This window comes from Arachis ipaensis, chromosome B1 (assembly GCF_059453495.1).
Source record: "Arachis ipaensis isolate K30076 ecotype BB chromosome B1, ASM5945349v1, whole genome shotgun sequence".
NCBI lineage: Eukaryota > Viridiplantae > Streptophyta > Magnoliopsida > Fabales > Fabaceae > Arachis > Arachis ipaensis.
This window is the reverse complement of record NC_142436.1, coordinates 13,867,086-13,883,814: the sequence shown is the minus strand read 5'-3', so window position 1 is coordinate 13,883,814 and position 16,729 is coordinate 13,867,086. Positions and strand designations below refer to the sequence as shown.

The following is a 16,729-nucleotide window of genomic DNA, read 5'->3' as shown; positions in this document are numbered from 1 at the left end:
TTCAGTACTTCTAATTTTCATGTCCAAAGTCCTTTGACCCTGTCGGAGGCATTTTTTATTGCTTTCTTTAAAGTTTAATGCAATTTCTTTCGATTTCAGTTAATTACCTTTCCGAATACTTTGTTTTACTTCTTTTATTCTTTTATAAGTTTTAATTTACTTTTTTTTTAAATTTGTCTAATCGAAAGCACTATGATACACTTATAGAAAACTAGTACCTGCAAAAGAGGAGTAGGTTTCGCTCCCAGACTATTAGATATCGAACCATCATCAATTTGCTAAAAATCGACAAAACAAATTGGCACGCCCGGTGGGACAATTTTAAATTGAAGTGTGTCAAATAGTTTTTTGGTGTCATTTGGTGTTTGCGATTGAGAAGTGGAAAGATCATTCACATGGCTGATGAATTGTCGAATGTGAATGGTGGTTCATCCACCAATGATAGTATACCAGTAAATGTGCAATCGGCAGACATGACTTCACGTTCAGAAGGTGTAATTGGAAGTGAAAGTATAGTGGTTACTACCATACAAACTAGAGTGTCGGACGCAATATTCGTCCGCGTGGTATTTTACCACCGACACAGCCTCCATTACCCACTGGTTGGCCTCCTTATGGTCTCCCTCCTGGTTATGTTCTACTAGTGGGTAGTTTTGTTCCTCCCGTTCGATTTGGGAGTGTAAATAAAGGGAATAATTCTCAAAATCCACAACAACATTCTGAGTACTCCCATGACTATAATGTGGGCTCTACTTCGAATGTTGCTAATTCTATGGCAGTATATCGACAACAAGTAGAGGAAAGTCATCATGACTTAGTAAATTTGTTAACTCAACAAATGACTACAATTCTAAATCCTATGATAGCTGATCACGAATCGAAATTTGAACGCCTTGCTAGACAAGTCGAACGAATTGCTCGAATCGTAGATTATGAGGAAGGTGAAAGGCATGATGCCAGGGGGAATAATGAAGGATTCGAAAATGTGTTTCAAAATGAAAACAATGTTTTGAATAGAGAAAATCCTCATATAGTTCCCCGTGGTCAAGATGCTGATAAGGTTCTAGCCAGATTACGTGCTAATCATGGTGGTGAACGTTATCAAGTTACAAGAATTGTGGAAGAAGTACTCAATCGGGTCGGTCTAAATGTTGGCTTTATGAATCGACCTCGTTTTGTGTCTGCTTTCCCTCAAGTTGTTCAAATGGCTGAAGTGCCAAGGGGGTAAAAAATTCGAAGATAATCACAAAATTTGCAGGGGAAGTCGGAGAGTCAACTACTGAACATGTCGCTCGATATTTGGTTGAGATTGGAAATTTAGCCAATGATGAGAATTTGAAAATGAAGTTTTTTCCTTCTTCGTTAACGAAGAATGTGTTTACTTTGTTTTTGAATCTCAGGTCGAATTCGATAGCGACATGGAATCAGATAGAAACTGCTTTTCATGCTCAATTTTATCGAGGGAAATTGAATGTAGCAGTTACTGATCTAGTTGCTTTAAAACGTGAGGATGGTGAGACCATTGATGATTATATGATACGTTTCAAAAATGCTAGAAGTAGATGTTATGTTTCATTACCCGAGAATGAAGTGGTAAAAATAGCGGTTATGGGGTTAGGATTTTATACGCGTCAAAAGTTGCTCAATGTACATATCCCTGATCTAGCCCATTTGGCTGAAAGGGTTCGTCAGGTTGAACTTATGAAAAAAGAGAAGGAGAAACATAGAAGTGAGCAGAAGGTAAAGAGTAGGCCTTTCACTCGAAAGGAGAAAGTTGCTTATGTGGCTATGGAGTCCTCGGAAGAGGAATTCGATTTCGGGACAGAGATCGATTTGGCTAAACTTAAAAAGGGACCTTTATATGTTTGTTCTTTACTTAAAAAGCTTCCTAGTAATGAAAAGTTGAATGATTCAAAACAGAAAAGTGGAAAGAAATATAGTTTTGATATTTCGAAATCTGATCAAATTTTTTATGTGTTGCTTAAAGATAAATAATTAATTCTGCCTGAGGGTAGAACTTTACTATCAGTGAAAGATTTGAAAGGGAAACCTTATTGTAAATTTCACCAAGCAACCAGTCATTCGACTAACAGTTGCGTTCGTTTCAGAGACTTAATTCAGGAAGCTATAATGGAAGGACGTTTAAAGTTTGACGATGGAAAGAAAGAAATGAAAGTGGATGTTGATCCTTTTGATGCGGATGCTAGTTTTGTTGAACCGTGTTTTGGAGTGAATATGGTTGGTATGTCTTATGACTTTGATGTGGCTTTGGACGATTTCGAGTCACAAGTTCGATCTGTATATCCTCGAGCAGGAGATGGCTTGCTCGATTTCTTGGTACAGCAAAAGATTAAGGATCATGACGTGTCTTTATGTCCATAATGTAATGCTGTATTTGATGCTGAAGCTGCAGCCATTTTCGAGAAAGAAAGGATGAAGAAAGAATTAGCTCATAGAGAGGAGCAAGCACGGCAGAGGCAGCCAATTCGGCGGATAGAGGGTCAAAGCTATAAGACCCCTCAACAAAATTTGGTTGCTCCTTTGAGCCGGTCTCAGGCTATAGGTGTACAATGGATTCGGAATTGTCAGGAATTCCAGAATCGATATGCTCTCTATCGACGAAACCCACAGTGAGAACATCGAGGACCTCCTCAAAATCAGTATCCTTATCGCCGTGGTAGAGCCAGAGGATACCCCAGGGGTAGGGGTAGAAGAAATCTCAATCAAAATAACAAGCCTCAGGCAGACATAAGCAAGGGGGCAACACCTTCCATTCATTCCCGGATTGTTTTTCCTTCTGATGGAGAGACGTGTCCGAAGGGGATTCCATCTCCTGCAAAGATGGAAAAAGACAAGGCAATAGCTCATTCCTCGGGTGTCGACAAAGGCAAGGAAGTTGATTTGGATAAAGAGTACTTCGAGAAAGGGGATGATAAAATGGTTGGAACGATTTCGATTATTCCAACTAAGTATCTGGGGGAATACAAAGGTGACCCAGAGGAAGACTATGACATGGAAGCCGAAGAAGCTTTTTCCTTCATCGGATATGAGGATGAACTAGGTTATTTTCTAAGGCCTACAGAAGGGCAGAGATCCCATCTCCGCCCACTCCATATCACCACTACTTTGAGTGGGACGAAGGTAAATAAATTTCTAATCAATGGCGGAGCAGTAATAAGTCTCTTGCCAGAAAGGATGCTGATGAAAGTGGGAAAGCATCCTGATGATCTGGTCCCTACTAACATTGCTGTGACAGATTTTTGTTGTTCTTCAATGCCAGCTAAAGGTCTTGTTACTTTGGGAGTAAAGGTTGGATCATCCAAATGAAATACTGTGTTCGTGGTGGTACCATCAAAAGCAAGTTATAATACTTTATTGGGGCGAGATTGGATCCATGGTGTTGGAGCTGTACCTTCGACTGTGCATCAAAGCGTCCTTCTGTGGACAGAAGATGGCAAACCTGAGATGTTAAGGCAGATTCGAATCTTTATGTTGAGCAACTCCATGTCGATTTCAGGATGTATAATCCAAAACTAAAGCCTTTAAATGTTGACAGGACGCTGAACTCTTACAATTGCGAAGGTTGTTACTTGTCCTCGGAAGGTCTAACAGTGAAGTTACGTTACCCGCAATTGAATGTAAGCTCGACTGGCTGGGATTGTCTTTCTTGAGGGTTACTGAAGGTTTGTTCGATGGACTAGGTTCAGGATGTTTCAGACTACCTGGTAACTTTACATAATTATCTAAGTAATTCTCTTTCTGTAGGAAATAAAAGTGGTTCTTCTGATGAAATGGAATCATTTAGGAATGCAAGTTCTTTAAGTCGTTGTAGTAACTTGATGCCTTCTATCGAGTTTTGTCATGGTTTTAGTTTTTCTTCTTCATGTAATGCAAGTGATGCTTCAAGCCAAACTGCTGATTTAATAGCAGAAGCACATTGTGTTGAAAATCTAGTTAATATTAATCTAGTAAATGATCCAGTATATTCTATTTCTAATGAATCTGTTGATCTCTCTTTCGATTGCATCTATGATTTAGAACCTTTGGATTTCAAAAAATATTTAGTAAAAGATGATGACCATTTCAAAGGGTTTGAATCTCAAGATCCCTTAGAAGAAACTAATTTGGGGATTCTTGATGATGTTCGAATTACATATCTTTGCAAAAATCTTGTTGACCATTTTTAAACTGAGCTTTTCCATCTTTTACATGAATTTAAAGATTTTTTTGCTTGGGATTATCATAAGATGACTGGTCTCGATCGTTCTCTTGTAGAACATCAATTAGCATTGAAACCAACTGCTCGACCTGTGAAGCAAACCCCTCATCGTTTTGCTCCAAAAATCAATCAAAAGATTAAGGAAGAAATAGAATGGTTAATTAAAGCAAAGTTTATTCGGACTGCACGATATGTTGAATGGGTTACAAATATTGTGCCTGTAATGAAGAAAAATGGAAAGCTAAGAGTATGCATTGATTTTCGAGATTTGAACAATGCTACTCCGAAGGATGAGTATTTTATACCAATTGCGAATATGTTAATTGATTCTGCAGCAGGGAACGAAATTTTAAGTTTTATGGACGGTTTTTCGGGATATAACCAAATCTTCATTGCAGAAGATGATGTGTCCAAAACTGCTTTTCGTTGCCCAGGAGCATTAGGCACCTATGAATGGGTGGTCATGCCTTTTGGTTTGAAAAATACTGGTGCAACTTATCAGCGAGCAATGAATGCTATATTCCATGAATTTATTGGGAAATTTATAGAGGTATATATCGATGACGTTATGGTCAAATCGATTTCGGTGGATCAACACTTTGATCACTTAAGAAAATCCTTTGTCACCATGAGGAAGAAGGGATTAAAGATGAATCCTTTAAAGTGTGCTTTTGGTGTGTCGGCCAGGAACTTCCTGGGTTTTGTTGTTCATAAAAAGGAAATTGCAATCGATAAAAATAAGGCCAATGCAATATTAGCATTGTCTATGCCCAAATCGAAAAAGGGAGTACAATCCTTCCTAGGAAAAGTGAATTACCTCAGGAGGTTCATCTCGAATCTTTCTGACCGAACTCGAGTGTTTGCACCTTTAGTGAAACTAAAGAATGACTTACAGTTCAAATGGACAAATGAACATCAACTAGCATTCAATTCGATTAAGGCTTATTTATCTAAGGCTCCGATTATGGTGAACGTTCGTCCATATGAGCCTTTAAAATTATACATTGCAGCATCTATAAACGCAATTGGGTACATGTTAGCCCAAGATGATGAGAATGGGCACGAACAGGCAGTTTATTTCCTTAGTCGAGTGTTAATTGATATCGAGACGAGGTATTCCCCGATAGAAATGTTGTGTTTATCTTTGTACTATGCTTGTATGAAGCTAAAATGCTATATGGTTGCCAAGTCAATAAAAGTTGTAGCACAAACTGATCTCATCAAATATATGTTGAGTTCCTGATGTTACGAGGTCGTTTAGGGAAATGGATGCTAGCATTGACTGAATTTGATTTACAATATGTCCCGGCCAAAACTGTAAAAGGTCAGGTCATTGCAGATTTTCTTGTTGATAATTCAAATAATCTGAATGACCAGGGGGCAAATCTAATCAACATAAAAGTTGATTATTGGAAGTTGTATTTTGATGGATCGAAGCACAAAGATGGTGCAGGGGTTGGAATTCTTATTATCTCACTAGAGGGGATTCCATCAGAGTGTTTGTTCGAGTTAAAGTATCCTTACTCGAATAATATGGCAGAGTATGAAGCTTTAATTATAGGTCTTGAAATATTGATCGATAAAGGGGCTTTGGAAGTCCAAATCCTAGGCGATTCTCAGTTAGTTTTAAAGCAGTTATCGAAGGAGTTTAAATGCAATAATGAGAAGTTGCAAAAATATTTAACAATGGCTTGGGAGTTCTTGACTTCTTTTCGAAAATTTTTTTTGGTTCACATTCCAAGGATTCATAATGAGATTGCTAATGAATTAGCCCAAACTGCTTCGAGATATAAAGTCAGCCCAAAAACTTTGAGAAAATTAGCTAGCATCCATCAAATTTTAGTGCCTGCAGATGAAAGAGAGGATTTGTGTATAGATGAATGGGAAGATAATGATTGGAGAAAGCCTATTGCTGGGTATTTAAAGAATCCCAGTATCCCAGTTGATAGAAAGATAAATTACAAGCAATAAATTTTGTCTTAATGGCTGATGAATTGTATAACAAAGGAATCGATGGAAGTTTGTCGAGATGTTTAGGCCAAGATGATCAAAATATTGCTTTAGGCGAAGTCCATAAAGGGATATGTGGTGCCCATCAAGCTGGAAAGAAGATGAAATGGGTGTTATATCGCAGTCATGTGTATTGGCCAACTATGATCAAAGATTGTATTGAATATGCAAAGGCATGTCAGGAGTGTCAAAAGTATGATTCGATACAACAAATCCCAGCATTTGAGTTGCATTCGATCATAAAACTATGGCCATTTAGAGGTTAGGCTTTGGATCTAATCGGTTTGATTCACCCTCCTTCATCGAAACATCATAAATTTATCTTGGTTGCAATTGATTATTTCACAAAGTGGGTTGAAGCAGTTCCTCTAATAGAAGTTAGTCAAAATGAAATTATAGAATTTATTGAGGAACATATTATTCATCGATTTGGGATTCCTCAAACATTGAGCACTGATCAAGGGACTATGTTTACTGGTCTGTGAATTAAAAATTGTGCAACCTCGAGGAATATCAATATGGTTAATTCAACCCCTTATTATGCACAGGCTAATTGGCAAGTTGAGGCAGCGAATAAAATTCTGATAGGTTTGATTAAAAAACAAATTGGAAATAGACCTCAAACTTGGCATGAAATGTTAAGTCAAGTATTGCGGGCTTATCGAAATTCACCAAGAGGATCGACGGGTACGTCACCTTATAAATTAGTTTATGGTCATGATGTTGTGCTTCCCTTGGAGATTAATTTGAATACTTTGAGGGCATCAAAACAGAACGACTTACCAGTCGATGATTATTGGAATGCTATGTTTGATGAGTTAAACGAATTGGATTCAGAGCGGATATTGGCACTTGAAACTATGATTCGACAAAAGGAAAGTATTGCTCAAAACTATAATCATCGAATAAAAGAGAAATGTTTTAGTATAGGTGAGTTGATTTTGAAAGTTATTTTGCCAATGGAAAAGAAATCAAGAATTCTTGGCAAATGGTCTCATAATTGGGAGGTCCCGTTCGAAGTGATAGGATTGTATTCGGGGAATGCATATCGAATCAAAGATATTGAATTGGGAAATATCGTCGACTCGATTAATGGTAAGTATTTAAAGCAATGTTATTGTTTGTTAGATTAAACCCAATATGCATAAGTTCGAAAGAAAGGGAAACTATTACAAAATCTGGAATTTAAGGAGAAGAAATATGAGCCGCCATGAGTCTTGCCAAGTCCGAGCATAGCTTTATCCTTTCATTGTTCAGAGCCGAAAGTGCCTCAGCATACCTAAATTTTTCGTATTGGACCTTCTCAAGTTGTCTCCCACATTCTTCTTGTTTGGTCTCAATAGAAACAATTTCTTGGATGAGTTGTTGTTATTCTTGCTGGGCAGTGGCCAGAGGTGTGGCTATATCAGCTCTTCTCTTGCGAATTTTGGCAAGTTTTTCATTAATCTAGGCCAATTCCGCTTCAAGCTTTATCTCTTCCTTATCATAATGAGCTTGAACAGAGATAGCATGAGAGATTCTCAAATCGAATACCTCACGAGAAGATTTTTTTTGGTTGAAGGGCCACAATATAACCTTCTGTTTCAGTCTCGATCTTAGCTTCTTCGTTTTCGATTTCTTGAAGTTTATTTTGGGTGGCTATACTGTTGCTGGCAATTTGTTTGAATTGACGGACTATGGCAGAATGTAGAGTAGGAGCTGGAAGTTCAAAAGCAGAGTTCAAAAGATCGGATAAAAGCTTGTTGAGGGCTGTATCATTAATCCAGTCAGTAGGTGAATGGTCCAAAAGTTTGAGGAGTGATAAAAGTTGTTCTCGAGCATCAACGTTTAGCTCGGATGGATGAGTAGATGTAGAAGGCCCAGGGAGTACAGGGGCAGGAATAAGCACATTATCTTCTTGGATAGCTTGATTTAAGATGGAGACCAGGTTGGCCAAGGTGGCACTTGTAGGTGTGGTAGAGACACCCAAATTTCCAGATCCTTGACCATGGGGAGTTTGAAATTCATCTTGTTGGGGAGGACTGGAGAGCCTTTGGAGAGAAGGAAAGGTTTCTAAGACTCGGGATGGAGGAGAGTCTGAAGCAGTGGTTTCAACAACTCGAGAGACAGAGTCAGAATCTGGGGCCACTTGGTATTCGGCAGAAAGTGCAGCCTGGTTGGCTGGAGAGACAGGACTGAGGATCTGAGTCTGTGTTGGAGAGTACTGAGTAGGTTCTTTTGTTAAATCAACCACCTGTGTCCCAGTGGGATGTGGAAAAGCAACTTGAAGAGGCTCAATAGATCCTGTAACCTGGATTGATGAATGAGATGTGGTTTGTCCCTGGTCATGTTGTTGTTGTAGAAGTGGCTGATCAAGTGCTGGAGGTGAGGTGATTGATTGAGTAGCAGTAGTGGGCTGACTTATAAGGTATACAGTTATAAGTTAAGATTTATTCTAACTTAAATGAAATATATGTAGAAACGATAATATTACCGGAATAAGTTTTGGCCTTCGAACTAGCTGAGGACCTGGATCTGAATCGATTGTATCCTCTGATTGTGAGGATGCAGCAAGGATGTTCTGAATGGATAGTTCACTATCATCAGAGGAGCTTTCACTCGATGGTTGCAATTGTAACTAAAGAAAATTTGCCATTAAGAATTGTTAAGTAAATGTAATTTTCGAAATATTGCAATTCGGAATACATGAGTAGAGGTAGAGAGTAGTAACCCTTCTTGAAGTTCTTGTAGGAGACCTTCGACTTTTTTGTGGTGGCTGTCGTGAGGAGGCTGTGGTGTCAGTTTTTCTTTTTTGAGTTCTTTTAGGGGAACCCTCAGCAGCAGGGGTCGTTCGAATAGTAGAACGCTTGATTTCCTCTAAGGTACGATTGTACCTGGAATAGTAAGCAGTCCACCATTCGAAGCAAGACTTGGTAATATATGAACTTCTTTCATAAATAAGGAAATTAAAACACTCTCTGTTGTTGATTTTTTGACAGGCAAGCATCAAGTTCTTTTTGTGAAGTCAGAGTAATCTGGCAAAATGGTTTTTATTGTTTCGAGGCAGTGGAGTCGGGATGTCTTGTGAAAAGCCCAATTGCCTAGCTGTGAAATGAGGGGTGTACATGGTCACTTTGAACTTTTCTTTTTTGTGTTGGGGCAGCCCTGTAGGAATTATTTGAACAGCCAGCAGATTCGCCCAAACTCGATTAGCAAGTTCATTTTCTTCAGTGTCATTCGGAAAGAGTAAACGCTCAAGCCATGCAGGACCACAATTTCGACGCATAAAAGGAGTGAAATTGAGGTTTTCATTGTAAAAATCTTTACAGGAATGGAAGAGAGAAAAAACAGCCCAGAATCGGTCTTCGTCTGATTGGGTTTCTGGAAAATCTGGTTTAAAATTAGCCAACTGGAAGCCTTCGATGTGCTGTTTATCAGTAGCATCACTTCCAGGCTTTGTCATATATTTTCCTGTACTGATCAAGTAGTTATTCTCGAGGCAATTTACAAATTGTCCAAGCTCGATCTTCGAAGATATGCCCTAGAAGAAGCTTGGCCAAATTAAGATTATTTCCTTCATGAAGCAGAGCAGCCAAAGGAAGGAAAAACTTTGACATCTGAACACTTCGGGAGCAGAAAACGATTGCATATAGTCAATAGAACAGAAAAGCTATATGCTCATCGTCTGTAACAACAGTGTCCTCCTTACCCATGTGGTGAGCAATAAAATCACTATAGAAACTGGTGGGAGCAATGTTGTATTGATGTCTGGGTTGTATATCAGAAGTAAAGTCTGTAAGACTTATTGAAAGCCCTGTAATAGCAGCTACGTCCAAAAGAGACATACCAATCATTCCACAAGGAAGGTGAAAATTGTTGGTAATTCTATTCCAAAAGTAAGTTACAGCTCCAATCATCCAAGGGAGCATTGAAGGTGAGAAGTGGAAAAGTCTTAGAAGGTCCCAAATCCCCAGAGCCCCCCAAGCAACGCTCTTTGTGGGAGCAAGGTGCTGATGCCAGGCTGTGAAGTCAGTCCCCCGAGGGTTAATCTTTGGATTATTTCTGAAAGGTTTCTGATTGATAAAGAAATAGATATCGAGGGCTTGGTTGATCAACAAATCCTCCCCTTGAGCATTAGGGAAAAAAGGTAGTTTCTTGTTTGCCCTTTCCAGAGATTCGATAGGCCCAAGGAAACAATGAGTATCTCCACCTACCGTGAAATGGATTAGGATTTTGGTATCATTGATTTGAAGTTGTGGGTTGATAAACCCATATTTTATGATATATTTTGTGCTCAAATTGAGTGATTTATTCAATTCTTCACCCACTTATTCATATTAATTGCATGGTTTTACTTTCCCTTCCTTATTATGTGATGTATGTGAAAAACATGTTTCCTATGCTTAAATATAATTATTTTGATTACCCTTTATTTCCATTCGATGCCGTGATTCGTGTGTTGAGTAATTTCAGATCTTCTAAGGCGGGAATGACTTAAAGGATGGAAAGGAAACATACAAAATTGGAAGGAAAGCATGAAACGGAGTTTTTGAAGAAACTGGCAGCAACGCGATCTCATGCCAGCGTGAAATGGCAGTGACGCGACCGCGCACCTTAAGTGAAACGCATATGACGCGGACGCATGACTGAAGCGATCGCGTGGCAAGGAAAACTCCAGACGACGCGACTGTGTGACCCACGCGGACGCGTGACAGAGGCCACGCACCAAAAATTATAGAAAATGCCCCCCAATGATTTCTGAAGCCCTTTTTTGGCCCAAATCCAAGTCCAGAAGGCACAGATCAGAGGTTATGAAGTGGGGGAATGCATCCATTCGGAGGTGAGTCTCCAATTAGTTAGTTTTCATGATTTAGATTTAGTTTTGAGAGGGATATTCTCTCCTCTCTCTTTAGGATTAGGATTTTATTCGCTTTCAGGATTATCTCTTTTTACCAGGTTCAATATTCCTTTTTATTATTTTCTCAATTTTATTTATGAATTCTTCTATGTTACAGATTACTCTTTTGAATTAATGTTATTTGAGGTATTTCAGTTTACAATTGCTCTCTTTTATTTATGTTATTGTTATTCCCAATCTGAAGACATTTTTATTCCAGTAGATTTATTTTTCCCCTTTTGGTCTTGGTTAAGAAATCAGTAACTCAGGAGTTATCAAACTCAACATGATTGATAATCGTTATCTTTGCTAATTGAATTGAACTTCAATAATCCCAATCTTTCCTTAGGGATTAACTAGGATTTGAGGATCTAACTAATTAGTCACTTGACCTTCCCTTGCTCTAGCAAAGGTTAACTAAGTGGAATTAAGATTCAATTTTCATCATCATTGATAAGGATAACTAGGATAGGACTTCCAATTTCTCATACCTTGCCAAAAGTGTGTTTTACAGTCATTTATTTACTTTACAGTCTTTTACTTATTTTAATTGCAATTTAAATTACTTGCTCCCTACCTTCAAAACCCCAATTTACAATCTTCATAACCAATAATAAGAACATACTTCCCTGCAGTTCCTTGAGAAGACGACCCGAGGTTTAAATACTCGGTTATCAATTTATTTAGGGGTTTGTTACTTGTGACAACCAAAACGTTTGCAAGAAAGGTTGATTGCTTGGTTTAGTAACTATACTTTCAACGAGAGTTTACTATAACTTCTAAACCATCAATCTTCAGTTCTTCAAAATGGCGCCGTTACCGGGGAACTGCAATCGTGTGCCTTATTATTGGTTATTGTAAATATTTTTCTTTTACTTGTTTATTTATCTTTATTTTTTCTCTTTTTATTTCCCTTAGCTACTATGAATCCTCATCCCTCTCGCTTTGAGTTTAGTTCTAATATTGTTGAAAGGAGTGAAAGTTATAACAGGAACATACATCAAGGTCAGAGCAATCAAAGATGGATGGAGCCAAGAGGATCTGATCAACCCTTTAGGCAACAACACCCTCCAAGATATCATGGACAAAGACTATTCTAAAATGCATACCAAGCAAATAGACATGGTGGACAACCTTGTGGTTACCAACAAGCCCCACCTTGCGCTTATAGGCCGTCCTCTCAACATAACTTCGCACCACCACACTCACAAGCTCCTTTTCACCATTCGCCACCATATGATCTTCATTTACCCCGATTCCAATCCAATTACTCCCAAACACCACCACTTCCCAATGTACCACGTCCAAATCCATCACCCCGAGAATCAGAGGTTCGCCTCAAGGAAACAGTAGATCAACTTCAAACAACCCTTTATCAACTGGAGCAAGCAATAAGTCAATTAACTTCTAGACGTTCGAACATTCAAGGACCTCCCACAACTCCGTGTGGACAATCTAATGATGAGCGTAGCATGAAGGAGATACTAGAAATTCCAGTGGACAGAACAGAGCATGACTTCGTACTGGAACAACTAGAGAAAGCTGTCATTATACAAGAAGAAGAGTTGGTTGAAGACCTAGGAGATGCTGAGCCTCCATGGGAATCCAGAGTTGTGGAGAATTCTGTCAAGGACATTACAATTGATACTAAGGAGGATAGTACACAAGCCCCAAGGCAAGTCTTTTATGAGGAACTAGACGGAATACTCCAAGAAGCAAGTTTCCTTGATGATGATAGTCACGAGTCAAGTTCTCCTAGTAATGAACTTGCATCCGCAAGTGAATTCTCTGAGATCGAAGAGTCTTCCCCAAGTGAATACAAAGACGATGCGGAGGTAGATTTCTCTCAACCTCCCGTTTATGACTTAAGTGACGAGGACGACATAGAAGGCTTTGATCAGGACATCGATACAATTGAAGAAGTCTGCAAGGAAGTGAAGAAATTCACAGAAGAGCACAAGGGAGTAGAACTTACAGAACCACTAGAAACACCTATCCCAAGGCCATTACTACCCAATACAAGCTTCAAGTGGGTACGATCCTTAACCCTTAGCTTTATTTTTCCACTTGAATATGGTTTGCTTGAAACAGATGGCCAGCTTAGAGCTCTTTGCGGCTTTAAGAGTAAGAGGGAAATGGCTCGCACTCAGAGCTGGTGCACAAGGTTCAATAAGGTTCCACGCTTCAATTCGAAGTGCACGGATTGGCATCATGATCAATCGAATGGATCTCGAAAACGTTTGGTCACCATGGTGAAAATCTACTTTCTAAACCGCCCGGATGGAAAAATATAGGTCAAGACAAAGGCGGATCTAAAAGCAAAGTTTGGGATTCTGGAATCTATTCTGACATTCGTCACCCCGGGAGCCTGAGAATATGTTTGAAGCTGCTCAGAAGCTTTACATGCCTAGTTTGGGACCCCGGAGGCTGTTGGCATTCCAAGCATTGGTGGAGATTTCTGGACGAATTTAAGCACAAGCCGCCATAACAAGAAGCTCATCCAATGTCCAACTTAAGGACTTTAACTAAAAGTGCTAGGTGGGAGACAACCCACCATAGTATGGTCGTTTCTTTTTCAGTTTTATTTCGTGTTATTTATTTTTGTTTTCCTTTTCAATTGAACCTGAATATTATTCATTCGCATTGCATACTGCATAATTGCATACCTGCATATAAACAAAAAAAATAAGAAGGTGCGCAACGCGACCGCATCACTCATGCGATTGCGTCACTTGCGAAAAACACTCCCCACGCATCCGCGTCATTCACGCGGCCGCGTGATCTGGAGATCGGTGTAAATCCCCAACGTCCAGAGAGTTAGGTTGGAATCGTGCGGCCATTGTGCGTTTCGCACAAAATGGCCCACGCGATCGCGTCGCCTGGATTGCACAACACCCCAAAGGAGACAGAGAGTTGCACTGAAACGACGCTGGAATCGTGCGTTTAGCACAATTCCCAGCGACGCGATCGCATGCCTCATGCGACCGCGTCATTCCCTCTTTTACCCATTCCATGCGATCGCGCCACCCACGCGATCGCGTCGACCCTCATTTCACCCCAGCCACGCGACCGCGTGCCCCACGCGATCGCGTGGATTCAAATTCGATAACCCCCTGTCACGCGAACCCTACCCATTCGTGCCCCCCAGCCCCTTCTCCTTCCTCTCTTCTCCCCAGCCAACCACCACCGACCACCGCCAACCCCGTCGACCACCCAGAACCCACTGCCACGCCACCCTCCTTCCTCCTCCCCTCTCTTTCTTCTTCTTCTTTCCTCTTCTTCCCTTCACCACCACTGCCCCCCTCCACGACCACCACACCCACCGCCGCCGCTCCATCCCAGCCGCACCACCCACCACCACCCACACCCCCTTCCCTTCCTTCCCCTTTCCCCTCCTAACCCCATTACCCTTCCCGAAACCCCCTGCCTCCGAACAGCCACCACCGCTGCCGTGCCGCTGTCAACCACCGCGTCGGCCGCCACCACCACCATCCCCCGGCCACCTCTCTGCCCCACTTTCTTTCCTACGCCTTCCAGGTTCCGCTGAATGCCACCCTTCTTTCCATTCATCGTTAATTTCCTATTTTTCTGTTTATGTTCATATTTAGGCTTGTTAGTTATGCATGTTGTAGTGGATTCTAGGTTGTTAGGTAGCCTAGGATGTAGTTAGTGGATTTAGGCCTGTTTAATTGCGCTGTTCATGTTTCTTGTTTTTTAATTTTTGCAATTCTGCTGTTGCTGTGATGTTAGTATTGTTCATATGCTGTAATTTCTTGTTTCATGCTGCTTTTTACACTACTTTTCTATGTTCATATTCCCTTTATGTAATTGCAGCTATATTATAATTCATATGAGCTATTCTGATTGCTATTTATTTTCCGGAAACATCCAATTTTAGCTGGGATGCTGCCCAAATTTCTGTAAATTGTTTTGATTTTCATTCCTGTTTTGGTTTTGGCAAACTTGCACTCTGCTTTACTCAGCTTTTACCAAACCAATTCATGAATGACAGGGCAAGCTTTCTTATTCTTTTTAATTTCCTGGTTTATAAATTGCATCTTGGATGATTCAATTCCACTTTTTGCTATTTTCATTTGATTCATCCTTAACTTCCTTGTTTGAATTTGAGTTATCTGTTGCTTTAATTTGTGAATTCTCGTTATTTAAAAAATGCTCATCATGCCACTTACTCTAACCCACTTTTTACTAATTCACTAATTTTAACTTCCTAACCTCTTTTTCATTCCTAACCCACTTACCTTTCAAAACATCTCTTCTGGTTTTTCACTATTCTCTCTAACATTCTAACCAAGCCATGACAGACGTTTTTCCTACTTAACAGGAATCCTTTTACATTTTGGATTGTGAATTTTTATTCTCGGACTTTTAACTCCTATACAATCCTTAATGCACATTTACTTAACTCCTTTTCATTATTATATTGCTCCTTTGCCATTATATGCTTCTTTTGATTAATTGCCTACCTGCTTTCCTATTTTTATTATATCCTGGTTTTCTATTTTTCAGGATGTCTGACACCCAGAGAAAGGGAAAAGGAAAGGCAACAACTGGCAAAAGAAAAAGAGGAGAATCCTCTATGTCCATACTAGACATCATGCACGATGACTCCTGGCGGGAGAAACACTTTACCCCGCAGGAGAAGGCTGACCAGCTACTCCCTGCTACTGATCCCATTAGATTTGCAAACCAATACTGCGAGCTGAAGTATCTGGTGTTTGCAACCTTCAGGAACCTGTACCTAGAGAGGACTTTGAAAATCCCAGAAGAACTCCAGTAATACACCTCTGATCAGATCAAACAAAGAGGCTGGTTCTTCTTGGAAAGAAACCTGACTGAGGTTAATGCATCTTTAGTAAGGGAATTCTACTGCAATTAGTTCAAAACTTCCCTAGATATAGTGAACCTAAGAGGGAAGCATATACTGGTCACTGAAGAGGCCATAGAGGATGTTCTGAAGCTTCTGCCTAAATCCGATCAGCTGGATGGTTATCAAAAAGCTGAGGAGGATATGCACTTCATGAAGTTTGATTGGGATGCAGTCAAGGCCAGGATAACCTTTGACCCGACCGTTCCATGGATCATGGGTCAGAACACCACCATGCCAAAGGGAATCAAGCGGATTTACTTAAATGATGAGGCTCGGCTATGGCATCAGATACTTAGCAACTTTGTTATGCCGAGTACCCATGAGACTGAGATACCTGCCGCTATGATCACCCTCTTATGGTGTGTGCTGGAGGGTAAGGACCTGTACCTGCCACGCTTCATTCGGTACTATATGGCCAGGGTCCACGTCCGAGGCACTCTCCCCTTTCCTTATCTGATTACACAGCTAGGCCGTCGAGCTGACGTGCCTTGGGAGGATGCTGATGAGACGCCACCTGCTGCAGAATGCAAGAAGATTATCCCTCACAGCAGGAACTTTCTGGCTTTGGGCTACAGACCTCCATTCCTCACTACTACTGCTGAGACAGCCACACCATCTGTCAGCCCCTCTTCCTCTACAGCTACCCCAGCTACCCCTGCTACCACCACTGTACCTCCACCTGCCTCAGAGCCGGTTTATCACCTAGTGCACCGCCTGTTTTGACAGCTAGACCAGA

The 16,729-nt window shown here is 40.4% G+C and overlaps 1 protein-coding gene across 1 annotated transcript; it reads left to right on the top strand.

Moving 5' to 3' along the window:
• Positions 1-5,488: 5,488 nt before the first annotated feature.
• LOC148575776 (uncharacterized) lies at positions 5,489-6,190 on the top strand. The gene has a single exon (XM_088502547.1). The coding sequence runs from the start codon at positions 5,489-5,491 to the stop codon at positions 6,188-6,190; it is 702 nt and encodes a 233-aa protein (XP_088358673.1).
• The last annotated feature ends 10,539 nt before the right edge of the window (positions 6,191-16,729 follow it).